At 48.0% G+C, this 19,306-nt stretch overlaps 1 protein-coding gene across 3 annotated transcripts in view; it reads right to left on the reverse strand.

Moving 5' to 3' along the window:
• Positions 1-19,306, reverse strand: part of CENPU (centromere protein U) — a 797,426-nt gene that overhangs the window by 482,435 nt on the left and 295,685 nt on the right. For 2 of the 3 annotated variants that reach the window (XM_069631498.1, XM_069631497.1), the window contains exon 7: positions 12,604-12,894. The exons of the other annotated variant lie outside the window; for it this stretch is intronic. In XM_069631498.1, the coding sequence (XP_069487599.1) occupies positions 12,604-12,894 (291 nt within the window). The remainder of the gene's footprint in view (positions 1-12,603; positions 12,895-19,306) is intronic. 3 annotated transcript variants of the gene reach the window in all.

Consider the following 19,306-nt stretch of genomic DNA (forward strand, 5'->3'; position numbering starts at 1 on the left):
TCGTGAGAGTGGCTTCCACTGCGGGGGTGGTGAAGGTCTTCCCCTTCAAGAGTTTTTCCCTCGACCACCATTGCAGAGAGAGCACGAGGGCTGGCGAGACAAATACCAGATCTTCCCATTGTCCGCTGGCCTGACACCACTGGCTGTTGAGCCACTCTTGCATGGAACGCATGCGCAGCCGCGCGTGGGGAACTAAATAAATGCATGACGCCATCATACCTAGCAAGCGCATTGCCTTGCGTACCGTCACTTCCTGACTGGCTACATATTGAGGGATCTGAGAAAGCATGTTCTGAACCCTCTTGTTGGAGGGGAAGACGAGACCCTCCTTTGTCTGAATCAGAGCACCTAGGAATTGTTTGGCTTGACTGGGGTATAAACTGGATTTCTTCTCGTTGATGGAGAATCCCAGACTGGATAGGAGGTCTATTGTCTTCTGAGTATTTCCTAGGCATGTCTCGTAAGAGTACCCGGTTATGAGCCAGTCGTCGAGGTAAGGGTAGACAGGGACGGATAGTCTGCACAGATGGGCTGCTGCCACTGCCAGGACTTTCGTAAACACCCTTGGCGCCGAGGCAATGCCGAAGGGGAGTACTTTAAACTGATAGTGCTTGTCCTCTATCATGAACCTTAGGTATTTTCTGTGCGCCGGCAACATTGAAATATAAAAGTATGCATCTTTCATGTCCAATGTTGCCATGTAATCCACCCATTTCAACAGTGGGATTACTTCCTGCAGGGTTACCATATGAAACTTGAGGTTTGACAAACTTGTTCGCTGGGCGCAAGTCTAGTACAGGGAGCATGGTGATGTCTAGTACACTGAATAAATACCCTGGTTTACCTGAAGAATAGGGACGGTTTCTATGGCGTCCTTTTCCAGAAGTACTTCCACCACTTGTGTCAGGATTCGCAGATGGTCTGGCATCAGGCGTCTTGTCTTGGGCGGTCTGAACTGTGGTGTAATGTAATCCCCTCCCATGCTGAAAGGAAAGATGTTAAGCGCCCCCCGACTGGGGTGACATGGGAGGGGACCTAGATCCGTAGGTCATTTCTGACAAGAGGCTGCGGCACCCATGGAGTTGGGGTCTCTGCCTCTGCCTTTCCCGCGTCACTGACCCCTAAGTGGATAGTTGGCAGGGGTGCTGGATGCTTGACCTGAGTTCGTTGTTTCACGTGTTGTACATGTTTTGGGCGGAATGTGATTGGCCTCGAAAGGACCGGCGGGACCCGCTTCCCCCTCTGGGGGGAGGGTTTTTGTGTGATTTGTTGCAGGGACTTAAGCGTCTTGTGCTCTTTTTTGGCAGTCTCCAGAGCCTCGTCGACTGCTTTACCAAAGAGATTCGACTCTTCGATAGGTTTGTTAATAAGAGCTGCTTGGGTCTCTGGCTTGAAGCCTGAGTTTTCAGAGCCAAGCGTGCCGTTTAAGCAGTGTGCCCTGAGCCAGGGATCTTCCTGCCGTCTCTGCAGCATCCAGAGTGTTTAATACATTTTGGTTGACCTGCCTGCCTGCAGCCACAATGGCGAGTAATTTGTTTTTTGCGGGTTCAGGTACCTCCTGGAGACCTTCTTGAATAAGGTTCCATTGCGCATCGGCATAACTGGCAAGCAACGTGGCATTTGCTATGCGTGTGGTAAAAGCAGCTGCCATGGTAATACGTTACCCAAGGCATACAATCTTTTTGACTCCTTATCGTGAGGGGTCTCTCCCGTAGCAAGGGGTACTCCTGCCCATTTCCAGGTGGTGGTAACCACTAGGGAATCGGGGGTGGCGTGGCTTTTAATATATTGAGGGTCAGTAGGCGATGGCTGAAACAATTTCTCCACCCTTGGATTTACTGCCCTGGTCTGGGTTGGTGTGACAAGAGAAGGAGCCAATCTCCTTTTAATGGCGTTTAGGAGAGGAATGGCTTGACTGGAGGGTTTTTTTTCTTTAGGAATGTCCTCCACAAAATCTTTTTCAGGTATGGCTTCTTGGGTGGCGATCTGAAAGTAATCGGCTGCCTTCCTTCAAATGGCATAAAAGGCCATCTGATAGTCTACTGGTGAAGCCTGGAGGGCCGGGGTGGAAGGAGGGGAGTCCAAACACAGTACATCTGTGTCCTGATTGTAAGTAGAGAGCACCCATGGCTCCGTCTCAACTTGATAGGTGTCCTCGCAGTTGTCCGTGGCATCTGCCTGGTCATCTGCAGTGTAGTCCTGTAGGAAGGTAGTATCTTCTTCCTCATCATAGATGTCTTGATGTGTGTCCATTTGAATTTCATCTTCATGGTGGATGGAAGTGAAATGTTCCTAAGAAGGTTCTAAATTTCCAGGAAATCTTAAGGTTGACACAGAAGAGGATCCTCCCGAGGTCTATTGGGTGTAAGGTGTTCTGAAAGCGAGACAATCCTTTCCAAGTAGTCCATGCACCCTTCACATTTTCCCCTGGTCCATTTAGACGAACCAGAAGGTGCAAAAGGTGGAAAATCTTAATTTTCTTGCATTTGGCGCCAAAATGTATTACTAATAGTTCTAGACAAAAGGCTCCTGACTGTCTTCATAGTCTTCGCGAGCATCGGGGTGCTGCTCCTTGCATTTCGTCGACTCCTTAGGCATCAGCCCCACTGCCGAAGTAATCCTTGCAATGCTTTCAGCGATGTCTGGCGAATTGGGGCGTGCCATACGACTAGGAGGCCTAGCGGTAGATTGTTGTCCTATCGAGGGCGTCGGAGCGTCAGCTGAGCGCGCTTCGCTGGCCAAATGTGATTTTGAGGTAGCGTTAGGCAGAAACCTGTGCAGTTCCCTTAGGGACCACTGCAAACGATTTAGGACTACAGGTGCTTGGCAGTAAACCCAATTGGTAGCAGTCTGTACTACCCAGATTTACCTGGTAGCTGTGGCTGAGCAGTCAGACTTCTCTCAAGATGAGTTAGGCAGTATATAGAGTATACACAATAGGTACAGAGACACAGTAGCACAAGCAAACACTGACCAGAGCTTTGGTGTAAAAGTATATCATTATTTATTTAAAGACACACTTATAAATTACACTAGCACAAAGAGGTAAATAAATTCAACACACAGTCACTAATATATATATATATATATATATATATATATATATATATATACACACACACACACACACACAACCCTAATTACTTATTAGACCAGTCTAAATGAGAAAGACCACTTCTTTACAGACAGAGGTGAGTGCTTAACATAAGATGGCACTCTAATAAGTTATTAAAAAGGGACGGAAAAAGGCAGAGTTATGAAAGCACACCAATTTCAATACTTTTCAAAGAACCACAGTGAGGCAGGTTAGGCAAAGTCTACTGGGGAGCAAGGAAGTTGAAATGCCAGGCCCACTCTTAGAGAGAGCAAGCGAAATGTGTCCAGGATCACACAGTGGGGTTATGCCCAAAGAGTCTTTGTAGAAAGTTCTCAAAAGATTGAGGTTAAGTCTGGAAAAGTTAGTTAACAGGACCCAGGCTAGCCCAGGTTAGGAAGTCCAGGATTAACTGTCACCCCTAACGATCTGTCGCAAGGGAAGCCAGGCGGGACACAGTACCTGAAAGTGGGAAGAACGCTCCAGCGGGGGCAGTTGTTCCTGGCAGTGAGTGCAAGTCGGTGGTTTGTCCAGCGGAAGAGGAGGTCTCGACGTGGAGGAAAGCTGAATGTCGTTGCGCTGCCAGGGAAGAAACCAGCCGCAGAGTTTCCCAGTTACAAGGTACCACCCTTTTCTTCGGGGTAGTGGTGATTCATGGTATCCCGGTTGCCGGGGTGCTTGGCACGGGCAAGGCAGCCACGAGATGGTCCAGGAAGGCGAAAAGATGGGCAAACTAGTTATCCCCACCAGTCAAAGGAAGAAGACTCTCTGGACTGGAGATCTCCTCTCATCGGGAAAAGTGGTGAGACGGTTCCGCAGGGCTCCACCGGTGGTGTCGTCGTTGCAGGTCGGCTCGGCTTCTCCCTCCTCGGATTCTTTAGGTCCTGTGGCGACTTCTGAAGTTCCAGTCCCCAAAGCCCTGCTTTTATGCAGAAAACCCCCATTCATTCAGCCAAGCTGTCAAACAAACATGCTAAGTGGTGAGCCGGTCGGCTCACCACTTGGGCCAATCACACAAGAGTGCGACTTGAGTTGCCGAGGCAACTCAGTCCAGGGTGCCTAAACCCCCTCCCACACCCCTGTGGTACCCAGACAGAGTGGCACCACTTTTGGAGGCTGCTGTGGAGAAGCCCGACAAAAAGTGGAACAAAGGGCTCGACTTGGGTTGGAGTCACAGAAGTTAACGCAAACGCCATTTTGGAACCAAGTTTCAGCAAAAATTACCAACCGGTGAATTAATATTAATTTAATAAACCGGCGGTATGTTCGAGGCTATATTAAAAAGTGGTATTCTCGAACAATGGGAAAATCCCATAGGAATATATTCGCGGTGGAATATAAAAAGTAGTATCCACTGCCACCAGCCAAAACTCGGTCGGGGGGAACTGGACAGTGCCCCCTCGAACAACAGACCCTGGGGCAATCGAATTGCCCCGACCAGTACGTCCACAATAGATGGTTTGTACTGGTTCTGTTCACAATTTGAGACTAGTAAAGCCAATGGTGACTTTACATGCCCTGGGAGACAGTAGTCAGTCCCAGTGTATGGAGTTTATGTTTGGGGGTCGCTACAACACCCCTGGGTTACGGCACCGAGGGTGCTGTGTAACCCACATACCAAAAACACATGAAGCCCTATGGGGTAAAGGACCCCATAGCCCATAAAACACATACAAAGTCAAAGGAACACCTCAAATCATGTCTAAGAGAGGGAGGAAAAGAGTCTCACTCTTAGCAGGAGAAAAAAATAAACCCCAAAAATCCAGCAAAGCTGCTGGGGGACTCGCTAGGTATGGGAAATTAGCCTTTTACAGGGAAATGAGCCTTTACAGAGAAAGCGCCCTTAATTTTCGAAGGCCTAGTCAAGCCGCTGCTGCGGATGCAGGGAAGGCTGTTGATCTTCAAGATCAGAGGATTCTGTCAACATTTTCAGCGGTCCTGTTGGCACTTTCACCCATTTCGAGGGAACCGTCGAAACTGGGGAAGGGGTTGTCTGTTTAGTGTGGGTTTTTTGTATGCCCCTGTCGCCGGGTGTTGTCCCCGTAGCGCGACTTGCGTCAGGCCTGGAGGGGTCGGGGACGGGCGTGGGGGACCTAGAAGTGTCCGTCGTAAGGTCAATGGCATCCGATACAGATGCTTGGTCATCACTAGTGCTAGTTCAGGTCGCAACATGCCTTAGGCGGGCCACCGCTTAACGTGGCGCTCCCTACGTGTTTTAGGTCGAAAGAGTCTACAAGGCGCACACTGCGCTTAGTCGTGGTCAAGGGGCAGACGATTATTGCACGTATCGTGCTCGTCCTTCCGCGGGTATCTGCCCTGCAAGAGACGCAAAACCGAAATGGTGTCCTTTCCATAGCGAAAGGTAATGAAAATGATGACCAGACCTAGAGGGTAAAGAGGGGGGAAAGAGGAGAGACATAGCGAAAGATATGACCACCCCAACCCCACTCTCCCTAGTGTGTAAGCCGGCCAGAGGGCCAGCCACGTGGATGACTCTGCCGCCGAATCTTTGGCGTCGAGTTCCACCGCCGTCGAAAGTTCCCTGTAGTCTTCGTCGTAGTATTTGAAGCACCGTCGAAGCGACTTTGGGATAAACAAGGATAAACAATGTCTCTTATGAAGAGCTCCGCAATGGGGCAACCAGTTATCTGGGTGGAAAAAAACAATCTGAGGGACCTCGGCGCGTGAGGGATTTCAGACACGCCTATGCCGACGTCCCCAAAAGACAAAATGCAATACTCTGTGGTTACCACTGGATGTCGGCCCATATGTACATCATGTGATTTTAATCAGATTAACAAGCATCAGAAAAGTATTATTCTAACTGTAGCAACTGCCTCCATGTGTAAATGGTTTGATTGGAACTGTATCCAATTATGCCAAGATATCTGTAACTACGCTGTGACACCTACGGGTTTGGGCTTATAATGAATGCAATAAATAAATAAATAGGAAGGGTTCGACCGTATTGATCAGCTTGGCTGAGTAAGATGCTGAGCATGCAATTGCGTCTGCCTGACGTGACATGGAGAGTGTGGAGTTCAGGTAGACACCAAGAGTCTTAACGGAGGTAGAGATCGGGATCGGAGTGTTGTCGACAGTGAAGGAGGTGTATTGCCTGTTGAGTTTATTGAGAGTTTCTTTGGAACCAACTAGAAGGATTTCGGTCTTGTCTCCGTTTAGGCAGATCCCATTGGCCGCAATCCAAGCCAATCCAAGCCTGGATGGTGGCGTAAACGCAGTCAAGTGTTTCAGCGTCCGCTTTGTAGGTGCCTGAGAGGGGGAGGACGACCTACCTGTGTGTCATCGGCATAGCTGGTATAAGCTATGCCTACAGCGTCCGGGCTGTCAAAGAGTGGTTTGGTAAAAATGTTGTAAAGGGTGGGAGTGATACAGGAGCCCTGCAGGACTTCAGTGTATAGTGGGTCATGGCTCTCCCTTCGAGAAAGAAGGAGATACAAGCGGTGGCTTTGAGTGAAAACCGAGCTGCGGTATTGAGGTATCTGCAAAGGGTCTTGTGGTCCACTAGGTCAAACGCAGCAGATAGATCAAGGAGGAGGAGTAATGCTGGTTTCCCTTCATCAATGATTTCGCATAATTGTTTTTTTAAGTCTAGTAAGGCTGATTCAGTGCAATGACCTGGGCGGAAACCAGAATGACGCTTACCTGGAATGCAGTTTGTTTCTAGGAAGTGTTGGACCTGAATGTATGCTGCTTTGTCCAGAATGTTTAGGAGGAAAGGAACTGTGGTGATGGGACGTTAGTCGTTTGGGGAGGTTGGGTCTAGAGAGTTCTTTTGTTTAGGAGCGGCGTACCAAAGCTTCTTTAAGGCATGGGGGAACCATACCTGATGCGAATGAGGCATTTATAAAGGCAGTGAGGAATGGGGCTAAGGTGGTTGTGCAGTCTTTGATGATATTGGCTGGGCAAATATCACCTTTGCAATTGGACAGTTTGATGTGTTTGAGGAGGGTGAGAACTTCCATGTCTGTGACGTCTTTGAAAGAGAAGCAAGATTTGACCAGAGTGGGAGTATTTGTGGTAAGAGTAGTGGGAAGGGGAGAGGAAGGGGGTTTTGGCTAGTTCTGATTTTGTCCTGTAAGAGGTTTATTTTGTTGAGCATGGCCGATTGTATGCTGGAGCACCACGGTTTGTTTTTAGACAGACCATCCAGTTTATAGCGATTTTGCAATCCCGCAAATGCTGCGAAAGCAGCCGTTTTGCGTAAAATACAGCGAAAACAGCAGTTTTTGCACAAAAAAACTGCAAAAGCTACGATTAAAAAAATATATGTATATCCTCAGGGTGCCAGATTCTCAAAACGTATCAATGCAAGTAATCAAATGCGTGAATACATTTCATCACTTGCGCCCAAAAAAAAAAAGAGCAGCCCAATCCACAAGGGACACTTGAATGGGCACATTTCATTAAAATGTGCCATTCGGGTGTCGCTTGTCTAGTGGATTTTATATGCGCGCCCATTCAGATGGCCTTTTTCTACTCCTTGAGTAAATCAGGGGGCGTTTCTGCCAATTTAAAAGCGCATCCTAAATTTCCACGCAAGATGCACTTTTAAATGTGCAGAAATTGTAGGCAAACCTACGTGCACGGGAGGTGTGGGTGCCACTGCATGACAGGGGGCCCTCATTACAAGTCCGGCAGTAGCCGTGCTGGTAAAAACGGCACGGCTGCCGCTGGAGTCGGGCGGTCCCTCTGGCCAGGCGCTGTAAAAAAGAAAATCCCCATTCCCATCGAGTCCCATGGGACTCAATGGAATGGGGAGGCCAGATGCACCGCTACTGTGTGGAACAGTGCCGGTGCACCCGTCAAGGTCTGCGAGCGGGTGCCGTTCCACCCGCCAGGTCAGATCTGGCGGGCTGAAAGGCACCCGCTCGCAGAACTCGTAGTTTGTCGGTCTGGAAACAACGGTAGTGGCAAGCTTACCGGTAATCTCATAATGACCCCATGGGTCTTTCTTGACGCTGTCATGCATTTTTTTTAAAGGTATTAACTTCTGCTATGTTGCTTGCATTTCTGTTCCTCAAATAGGATAGAAATGCGTTTTTTTGGGTCACATTTTACAGTGGAGGCGCTGGGAGCTTGCAGAACACTGTCGGGAAAGTGCTTCTATTCAAGGTACTACCCATTTTGACCACCAAAAAAATCGATCGAATGGTACAATTTGACCTATTTCGGCAGTACTATCAATTTTTATAAATAACAAACATGGGGAGCGGGGGTTGCGGGGTCGTCACCCGCTCCCCATGTTCAGTATTCTGGCCTTGGGGGTTGCAGGGGTGTCCCCCGCTTCCTCAAAATTGGAGGTAGGGGTCTGAAAACAAAAAAAAGACTAAAAAAGGGACCCTGCGGCGTTGGATCTGACCTGCGTAAGAGGGACGTATCTGACAATGCAGGGTTGCAGGAGAAGCAGCAGTGACCAAGCAGTTAAGTAAGGGAGGCGGTGGGTTGGTGGTGAAAGGTAAATTTTGGGTTGTTTGGCTGAAGTGCTAATCTATTTGTGGCAAAATTGACTACGGTCAATTCCGCTGCAAATAATTACACTTTGGTCACTCAACCCAAAACCCTATTCAAGGCAGCTGGCCAGCGCACAATTTGCACTACAGCTCAGCCCCAGGGAAATGCGCAGGTCACCTTTGAGAATAAGGTGACCTGCTCATTTTCAAAAATGGGTTATCTAAAAATAGCATCTCCTCGGCTTAAATGCCCCATTTTTTGAGGATCATGGTCAAAATCTACAATTTAAAAAAATGGTCACACTATGAAAGGGAAAGGAGAGAGGGGAAGAGTGATGGGTGAGATGTGACGTGATAGGCAAGAAAGCAAAGGGAGAGCAGTGGGTCAGAGGAGGAAGCGGTGCACAAGAGAGCAGAGGAAGCAGTGATGCGGTGGGCCAGAAATCGGAGAGCGAGCAGAAGTACAGACAGTAGAGGGAACGTGTGGTCAGGAGGAGCAGTGAGCCAGAAAGCAGAGAGGAAGCAGTTGGCCGGAAAGAGGCTGTGAGCTGAAGATTGGGAAAAAATATGAGTGAAGAGTGCGATAGAATGGGAGAAGGATGCAAGATGCGGAAGCAGCACGAAAGAATGAAGGACTGTATATTGCAGGAGGAATTCTAGCGTGTAAGGCGTGAGTTGGGAGTATGATTTGGAGTTTGGCTGGGACGGGGGATGCAAATTGTGACTTGCCAGTGTGACATAGCACGTTAGTATTTGTATGACAGAGTGAGAGGTTCAGGAATGCAAGTTGTAATGGGGAGTTGGTGAGCTATGTGATGTGTGTTGGTGAGAGAGGTGTGTGGGTGTTTGGGGGATTGGAGAACATAAAAGGGTAAAAGTTTCAGCATTACAACTGATAATGATTAATTTAGTTAATACTATTAAATTAAAACAAAAATGTATCCAAAACAAAAACTGTTCTGCCAAGCCAGAGACATCCGAGATTCTTCCTATTAAATAGGAAAGATACATAATAACAACACCTTGACTCTCTTGTAGCCTTGCATTCTGCCTCTTTCCTCCAATGTGGCAATCTTACACCCTCCAGATAATACAAAATGTACCGCAAAAATGCCGCAATAAAGAAAGGATTGTGTCGCAAAATTTGCCATTTCATGCCGCAAAATTTGCCATTTCATGCCGCAAAATCCTGGAAGGTCTGTTTAGAGATGACCTGTGTGGTAGGAACCGGTGATACTAGTTCCCTGAATATAGCAAACATATCCTTAGAATCCAATTTTACATTAGTCATTCTGGTGTTGAACGAGGTGGATGACTTTTTTATATTTAGTAGTTGAACTTTTTGGGTGGATTCTTGGGTGTTTCATTGCCATTTGGATAGCGCAGTGTGCTTCATAGCACGTAGTTCAATGAGTTCCTCTGTGAACCATGCATTGGCATGTCTTACAGATTTAGCTTTTTTTTTAGAGATAGTGGGGCTGTGGATTCCACTGCTTTCTTGATTGAATCGTAACTTTGTGCTAGCAGAATAGGGTCGTTTGAGAATGCAGGTTTGAAAACAGGCAAGTCGAGAGGTTTAGAACAATTTTACCCAACGCCAAAAGTTCGACTCCCAAAAGTTCGACCCCCAATTTCCTGCATATCTATATGTGGGGGGGGTAATGTATATAAAAAATGTATAGGGTAGGAGGTGCTCTTTAGTTAGTTTGAGGGAACTCCTTGCAAGGGAGGGTGGCAGTGGTGGAGTGTGAATTTTGGTCTTAGTCGGGTTGGGGATGGAGAAGAGAAGAACATGGTGGTCTGTCCAGGGGCAGAGGGAAATTGCGCTAATTGTGGCGGAGCAGTTGTGGTCCACTATCTAATCTAGGATTCGGCCTTTAGAGTGAGTGGGGCTGTTGAATAGTTGTAGGAAGCCCATGACGTTTAGGGCTTTGGCAAGTGAGTTTGCATGCAAGTCTTTAGGATCATTGAATCCAAGGATGAGATTGCCAAGGAGAATGGATATGGTAGCGGTTTTTAGGTTGTTACCAATGAGGTGTAGTAGGTTTTCATGGAAGTCGGCTGCTGGACCAGGAGGTCAGTAAATGATGTAGATTGAGATAGTGCAACTGGGCGATAGGGAGCGTTTGAGGGAGAGAGTGTCTATGTTATCGTCTAGAGGAGAGTTAATTTGTCAGATCTGTAAGGATTCTTTTGCTAGAAGGGCTACCCTCCCCCTTTAGAGAGCTGGCAGACCTGCCGATAGATGGTATAGCCTTGGGGAGAGCTAAAGCAATGGTGGGGCCAGATGCTTCCGTGACAGCTAGGAGGTCTAGGTTGTGGGTAGTGAGGAGGTCCCAGATCTCTGTGGAGTGAGCAGGGATAGAGCATACATTACTGAGGGCGCATTGAAGGGGGATGGGGTGAGTATTGTTGGAAGAGGATGGGCCATGTCAGTGGCTGTGGAGTAGTGTTGTTTTGGTGACAGTGTGTCGCTAGAGGCATTGTATGATTGAGGCTAGGCGCGACGGTGGGGTGTGTCTTCAACTGTGCACCTGGACTGTTGCTTCGGACCCGAGTTGGCTGCACAGTTGGTGATGAACTTGTAATTTTAGGTGACCCGGTGTTAGCAGGTGACCCGGTGTTAGCAGGAGAGACTACTGCGATGGGTGGGTGGGCACAATTTTGGTGGATGTTGAGGTCTAGGCAGGTGAGAATGGCTGGTGTCTGGAGTGGCTGACAGGTCTGCGGTGGAGCTGGAGCAACTTCCACCCTAGTATGGGCGCTTTTGACTTGGTAGGCAAGGGGTGATGGGTGGGGTGCGTGTCAGAGCGGAGTAGGGACATAGTTGGTGCCATGAGAAGTGGCGGTTGAGAGAGGAATGTTGGTATCAGAATTTGTGAAGGACCCAACAAAGGAAAAGGTGGGAGTGCCTGGTTGCAAGTTGCGTGATATTCTTAGGATTGGGGCAATTTAGGGAGAGAAAGCACTTGCATGGAGCGTGTGATCACTGGAATTGCTAGTGGAGGGTAGATGCCGCAAGAAGAGGCGAGCGTAGGGCCTGGAAGGGAGGATACAGACGCCAGAACCCTCGGGTGGGGTGGGTAGCGTTGCATCGATTCTGAGGGGGTTGTTTAATTCCTCCGGGAAGGCAGGGCGTGCCTTGGAACTTGGGGAAGGAGTTGAGTTGATGGCAGGTTGCATAATGCCTTTGTCGAACGTGGTGCAGGATGGGGCTTCTGCATGGAGGGTGCGAAGGCCAAGCTGTTGCTTTTAGAGGGCAGTGGGCCTGTGGTGCTCAGAGAGATGCAGGGTCTCTATGCGGTACCGCAGCATGATTCACCTGCCGGTCAGGTATACCTGCAAGGGAGTGAGACCTAGGCTGTGCATTGTTTTATGTGGTCACGGGGCAAAAGGGGGGGTGGGAGGTGGTAGGGGGATCCGTAGGGGCGCACGTGCGTGTAGGTGAGACAAGTAGTTAAATACGCTGGACAGGCATAAAAAGAATGCTAATAATGAGTTCCTTACCGTGCTTCACGCAAGCCGGTCAAAACATGCTTATAAGCTGCTGCTAGTCAGTGGGTCCAAGAGTCTGTGGGGCCATCTGGAGGTAGCGCAAAGTGGTGTCTCCTGAATGGCAGGGATTGCCAGCAAGATACAAGGGTGCGATAGGCAGTATGCTGGCCGTACGGCTTTGGGAGAGAACAGGGGAGGGGGTGTGGAGAGGCAATGAGGTTATCCAGCAGCGCTGAACTGAGTTTCTGCAAAATTGCCTGCACGGAAACATCATAAATCCCATATTAAGGCAAGCTGTCTGCAACTAAAATTGGATGGAAGAGAGGAAGACAAAAGGGACAGGTCTGTAACATGTTGAAACAGTTGCCAGGCCAGTATTGTAAGGGTAAGAATTTAGTTAAGCTGCACAGTATAGTCAAGTCTAGATAACACTTGGCCCCAGCGGCCTGCCAAAAGGACCTAGTAAAGAAGCAGTTAAAGCCTTGCAAGAGGGACCAGACCCAGACTTAAATAGTACTTAACATATATAAAAAACCATACCATGGTTGTTTGAGATGAGGCTTCTCCAGCAGGTGAGATCGGTTGACTTCTTTGGGGTCTTCCAGTTGCCCCAGAAGAGAGGTCTGCTGGTGTCTGCAAAGAGCCTTTTGAACCAAGATTTAGAACGACTTTTGAGGCACGAACAGCAAACCCAGAGGTATGCGACCCTGCCTCATCATGGGTGTCAGATCCCACATTTGGCAGCTGTTTGTTTTTTGGTGGTTTTGATCCTGATTTAAAAGCAGAAGACATGGCAGAAGTGTTCACATTTGTTGATGTCTTGCATGGTCTCTAAAAAGTTGAAACAGAATCACTTCAATACCCTGTTAAAAGTGAACTTGATACATCTAAATAGAGGTGAACTTGATACACTGCAACACGCTTGAAATGCAAATCGTAATAACAGCTTTTTAACTGAATATATGTCTTTAGGTATAGATTTGAAGAAATAATAATGCCATATGCTGGTCCAGGCCTAGATCTGACTGGTTAAAATCTATTTGCATAGCCTTTATAGCAGAGACTGACAACGGAAAATCATACTTAGCCTTTACGGATACCGATGGAGGTTGTCTCAGAGTAACGCAAGTGATTCAGATTTGTCTTGGACCTTTAGGCTGGATATGGGTAAAGAGATTTGCACGTTTTGGTCTGGTCTTCGACTTAAGGACTTTTGGATGGAAGTTTATGATAAAATAGACATGCCTGTGAATTGTGCGATCCCTATGGATCATTGTTGCTGTGTTGGGCATAACCCCTGTCTTGTTAAATCTTCCCTATGGGAGCACACACTTTCTATAGAGAGCTTTGATAATGGCTTAAAAAGAAATTGACGGTCTGGAAGTTGTGAGGACCCAGGAATGAGACGTGGACACAGAGAGCTCCCAGTTTATAAACGTTTATTCAAACTAAAAGGGGAGGGTTGGAAAATGCCTCACTGTTCCTATTCTAGGAGGCGTTTCCCTACCTCAACCAAAACTAAGGATCTGTCCAATGTCAATATGTCCAAAGCAAAAATGTCTGTCTCCGAAATACTATTCTGGCCCTCACACTCTAAAAGTAACTCCAAGGGGAAACGGATAATGTCCTTGGCCTTGAAAGTGCACAAATGTTAAAGTTCAAGGAAAGGCGTAACTCCAACACAAAGTTCCCAATGGATAAAGTTCACAGTTCCAGGGAATCGCTCCCTTCCCCAGGTTTTTTGTTCAACAAAATCTTTATTAGCGCATGAACATCCAAGTGCAATCATGACATTTGCATAGGTCGCTCCAAATGAGCTTACCAACAATCAACTTTTCCAACAATAACTGCTTCAAACCCCTCCCACAACTCCTAGGCATAGCCCCCCCTTACTATCCCTACTAGTCTAGTCTAGAGATGACAGACCCCATATATCCTCCCCTCCATGGCTCAGTTCTCTTCCTCCGTTAACATCCCAAGTGTCCTCAGTCTGTTTGGGATGTATAAGCAAGTATAGTCCTTAAGTGCATAGGTAAGAAAGGGCAACCAAACTTAGCCAAACCTTCCCATTGTACCCCGTACTGTGGCCGTCAATTATTCCACAACAACGTCCCATATTGCGTAGTACTATTGTGTAATGGACGGTGGTTACATCTACTTCCACTGTTTCACTATGCAGCGTCTAGCATTCATTAATAGGTTTGCCAATAACGTTCCTGCTCACCCTCCAAACCGAAGATCCCCACTCAGCGGTATGTTCAGGAGCGCCATAGCCCAATCTACTTATATATCGAATCCCAGCATCGTGCCCATCTTTGACTTCACCTTCTGCCAAAATGTTTGAGCTGTGGGCACCCCCACCAGATATGCTATGTCATTCTCTCCCCACCAAAGTTCCTCCAGCACAGCGATGAGTGTGAGCTGTACATTTTATGGAGTTTCTCTGGGGTGTAGTGCCATCTGTGTAGCAACTTATATTGCAGCTCCCGGTGCTGTGCCGAGGTGTACGGGCTGTAGCATCCCTTAAAAGCATGTCCCCATTCCTTATCCGTAAACACCCTCCCCCGCCCAGCCTCCCATTTATTCCTCACTCCCCAATTCTCCTGCCCCTCCTTTTCTGACAGGATCCTGTCAACAGCTGAAATCTTTTCGTTATTCTCGCTGAAGGACAGCAGCTTTTCCCCATTTTGTCAATTCCCTAGTGGCCCTTTGCATTATCGCTCGAGCTCGCACCCAGTGTTTTAGCTGCTGATAGGCATAGAAGTCCTACTTTCCCAGGTCATACTCCCTATGACAACCTAAAAAGGATTTAAGTTTGAGTCCCTTCATAGAGATCTCTAATCTCCCTTACCCCTCCCGCTATGTACCGTTAAAACCTGTTGTAATCCATTCCCAGTGGGAATGCAGGAGTTAAAAAAAATTGGGGTCCGCGATGATGGCCACGGCACCAGGCTGAGCCTCTTGTTCCTCTTCAAGATATTTTAAACTCCTAAGGGTGTGAGTCTTACTTGGAATTCTATGATCAACAAAAACAACTTGTATACAAAACAACTTTGCTGTTAGTCCCAATCTCACAGGATACCTGGTGTACTGCCCTGCCAGGTTGTTTGTCCACTTTAATTTAACTTTTTCTGACAGTCTTGGCTTTGCCTGGTGTCTTCTTCCTGCCAGGACTTTCTCATTTGATTCACTTTACATACTTGCCCACTTGACTTGGCCTGGTGTACTTTTATGCCAGGGCTTCTTTGTGCAGTTCACTTTGTACAGATGCAAACTTGACTTTGCTTGGTATAACTTCCTGCCAGGGCTTTCTCATGTGATTCACTTTACACACTTGCAAACATGACTTTGCTTGGTGTACCCTCCTGCCAGGTCTTTCTGATGTGTTTCACTGGACACACTTGTAGACTTGTATATGACATGCATTACTTACCGTAATAGCATTCACATGCTGTGCATATAGTCCGACATCTAGTGGTAATCGCGCAGTATTTCATCTTTCTTTTGATGATCGAAAGGGGACATCGACATGGCGTGCCTGTAACACTATCCCTAAAGTGACGTAGCGTACCCAAAACCCCTCATGCATCGAGGTCCCTAACATTGTGTTTTGTCTGCCGTGAGGGAGCCTTCGACTATTGTGAGCACAGAGAGAGAAAGGTGCAAGATGTCTATGTTCCTTCTACTCCAAGAGGGAAGGAAGGGTGGGCGCATGTGAATCTAAGCAGATACGAACATCAGAAATTCTATTACGGTAAGTAATGCAGGTCTTCTGATGCTTGTTTATCTGCTTAGAATCACATGCTGTGCATAGACTAGCGAGCAGTACCCAGAGATGGTGGTGGGATGTGTGAAGAAACAGTAGCAAAGAGATGTCTTAGCACTGTTTGTTCCACCTGAGAATTAGACCTAGAGTGACTATCTAGGCAGTAGTGTTGCGTAAAGGTGTACAGAACTCCAGGTTGCTGATTTACAAAACGGACTCAAGAGGAACATTTGCAATGAATGCTATGGAAGCCCCAGTGCCTTGAGTAGAGTGCTCTAGGCTTGAAGGGCAGATCTCTCTTGGTAAGAGTGTAGCACAGTGTGATGCAGTTTAGGATCTACTTTGAAATGGCCGATTTAGAGACAGGGTTCCCTTCTCTACCAGCTGCCACTTAAACGAAATACTAGTTTGTTTTTCTTAGTAGTTACTTTTCTCCAGATAATAGATCACCACTCTCCTCACATCAAGTGAGTGGAGGCTTCTTTCTGACACGTTAGTGGGGTTCTGAAAAAAGGTGGCTAGTTACATTGATTGGTTCACATGGAACTTCGAAATAAATGTAAGCGCAACCCGTGGGTGAGTGTTCAGGACCACTTTATCCTTGTGAATCGTGACAAACAGGTCTTGAACTGAAAGAGCCTGCAGTTCCTCCAACTCTCCTCACTGATGTAACCACCACTGGGAAGGCGGTCTTGTAAGTGAGTGCTTTACAGCTACCCTTATGTATTAGCCCCATTAGTCTAGTCAGTACAACATTCAGGACCCATCCGGGAGCTGGGTTGGACATAGGGGGCTGAAGCCATTTAACCCCTTCCATAAAAGCCTTCATCACTGGAATCTTCCACCACAAAACCTTTTTCTGGGACGTGGTGTAAGCTGAAAGTGCAGCTAAGTGGACATTTAGGGAATTGAAAACTAGGCCAGAATCTAGTAGGCGAGTTAGGTACAGGACAATATGTGTTGGTGAGCAGTCAATAGGATTGATGCTCCTGGCATTGCACCAGAGGACGAAGCGTTTGTTGGAGTAGCAATGTCTGGTGTTAAGCTTTCGTGCTTCTCCAAGTATGTCCATGCATCTTTGAGCAAGTTGGAGGAGTCCCAACTCTAGGACCTCAGGAGCCAGTCTGCTAAATTGAGAGTTTGCGGGCATGGATGAAGTGTTTCCCCCCGCTGTCCTGAGATAGCATGGTGTACGGGCATGGCAGCTTCCTCGCAGGTGAGACTGACATTGCCATCGGATGAGACAACCTAGGTTGGCGGGCCCACCAGAATCATTGTGACTGGTTCCTGGTGAATCTTCAGGCACTATCTGGTTGAGTAGGGGAGTCGGGGGGAGCCTAGACACATTTCCCTGATCATGTTATCCAGAGACTGTTCCCCTTGGAGCGGTTCTGCGGGTACCTGGAGGCGTAATCTGGGTATAGTGCGTTCTCCAGAGTTGCAAACAAGTTGATCTCTAGGAAGCCTCAGTCTGCGAAGACGTTGAAAACAATCTCTTCATGTAACCGCCATTCGTACTCTGCGGGTAGTGGGAAGTCTCTGCTGAGCACGTCCGCTAGAAGATTAAGATCCCCTGAAACGTACTGTGACAGGAGGAACATCTTGTGTTTGAGAGCCCATTTCCATATGTTCTGTGACAGTTTGGATAGCCCTGGAGAGTGTGTGTCCCCTTGCTTATTCAGGTAATACATGGCCGTGGTGCTGTCCGTGAGGACTAGGACTGTCTTTCCCTGGAGGTGTGTTTGAAAAGCCTTCAGGGCTTTGAATACTGCTAGCAATTCCAACAGGTTTATGCAGTTGGATGCCACCGCTGCGGAGCAAACGCTGTGCGCCACCTGATGAAGGAAGTGAGCCCTCCTCCCACCCCGTCAGATACGCGTCCATGGTGAGACTGCCTTCTACTGCAGGGGTGGTGAAAGTCTTGTCTTGACCACCACTGCAGAGAGAGAACAAGGGCTGCCTAGACAACCACTAGGTTGTCCCATTGTCCGCTGGCCTGACACCATTGGCTCGAGAGCCACTCTTGCATAGGGCGCAAGTGTAAACATGCGTGTGGGACTAGATAAATGCAGGAGGCTAACAGTCGCATAGCTTTGCGTCTGGCCACCTCGCGATTGGCTAACAGCATGTTTTGAACCCTCACGTTGGAGGGTGAAGACAACCACGTCTTTGGACCGAATTAGAGCCCCCAGAAACTGCTCGACTTGGCTGGGGGTCTAGGCTGGACTTTTTCTCGTTGATCGAGAATCCTAGATTGAAGGAGATCTACCATCTTCTGGGTATTTGATAGGCATGTTCTGTATGAATGCTCGGTTATTAGCCAGTCGTCGAGGTAAGGATAGACTGGAATAGACTGCCTGCGTGGTTAGCCGCTACTACGACCAGTACCTTCGTAAATACCCTTGGGGCTGAGGCAATGCCGAAGGGAAGGACTTTGAACGGAAAGTGCTTGTCCTCCATCATGAACCGTAGGTACTTTCTGTGCATGGGCAGCATTGAAATATGAAAGTATGCATCTTTCATATCCAAATGTTGCCATGTAATTCCCCTGTGTTAACATTGGGATTACTCCCTGCAATGCTGTCATTCTGAACTTTTGTGGATTGACAAATTTGTTCGCTGGGCGCAAGTCTATTACAGGGCGCATGGTGAGATCCTTTTTGGGTACGAGGAAGTACACTGATTAAATACCCTTGTTTACCTGATGAATGGGGACAACTTCTATGGTGCCCTTTTCCTGAGGGATCTGCACCTCTTCCAGCAGAATCTGCAGGTGTGCTGGCAATAGGCATCTGGATCTTGGTGGATGGTATCAAGGTGGCCGGTGGAACTTGATACAATAACCATGGCCCACGGGCTTGAGCACCCACTGGTGAAGCACCCATGCGTGAAAGGATGTTAAGTGTCCCCGACTGGGGATGTATGGGAGGAGACCCGGACTTGCGAGTCATTTCTGAGCGCAGGCCGGGCAGCCACTTGGGCTGGAGTTTTTACCCCTGCCTTTGCCTCTTCGCTGTCCCCTCTGCTGGTATTGGCTGGTGCCAGCTGAGCCTTGTTCGGATGACCATGGTGTACCTCCTGTGCCATACTGTTTGTGTGGAGAAAGGGAAAAAGACTGGCCCCGAAAGGAATGGCGAGAGTTGCTTCCCCTTTGCTGACAAGGTCTAGCAGTGATCTGCCTAAGAGACTTAAGAGTCTCATGCTCTTTTTTCACCGTCTCTAAGGCATCGTGCACAGCTTTTCAAAACAAATGTGGGTCTTCCACCAGTTTGTTTTAGGGATGCTGGGTTTCTGGCTTAAACCCCCGAGTTCTTGAGCCAGGAGTGCCTTTTGAGAAGAGCACTCTGGGCCAGGGTCCGCGCCGACAGCTCTGCTGCTTCCAATGTGTTTTTAGGATGTTGTGGGTTACCCATTTCCCTTCCGAGACAATCGCCAGTAGGCGTGATCGTACTGGTTCTGGGACTTCTTGGGGGCCGA

Source organism: Ambystoma mexicanum, chromosome 6q (assembly GCF_040938575.1).
Source record: "Ambystoma mexicanum isolate Mex_15411 chromosome 6q, UKY_AmexF1_1, whole genome shotgun sequence".
Taxonomy (NCBI): Eukaryota; Metazoa; Chordata; class Amphibia; order Caudata; family Ambystomatidae; genus Ambystoma; species Ambystoma mexicanum.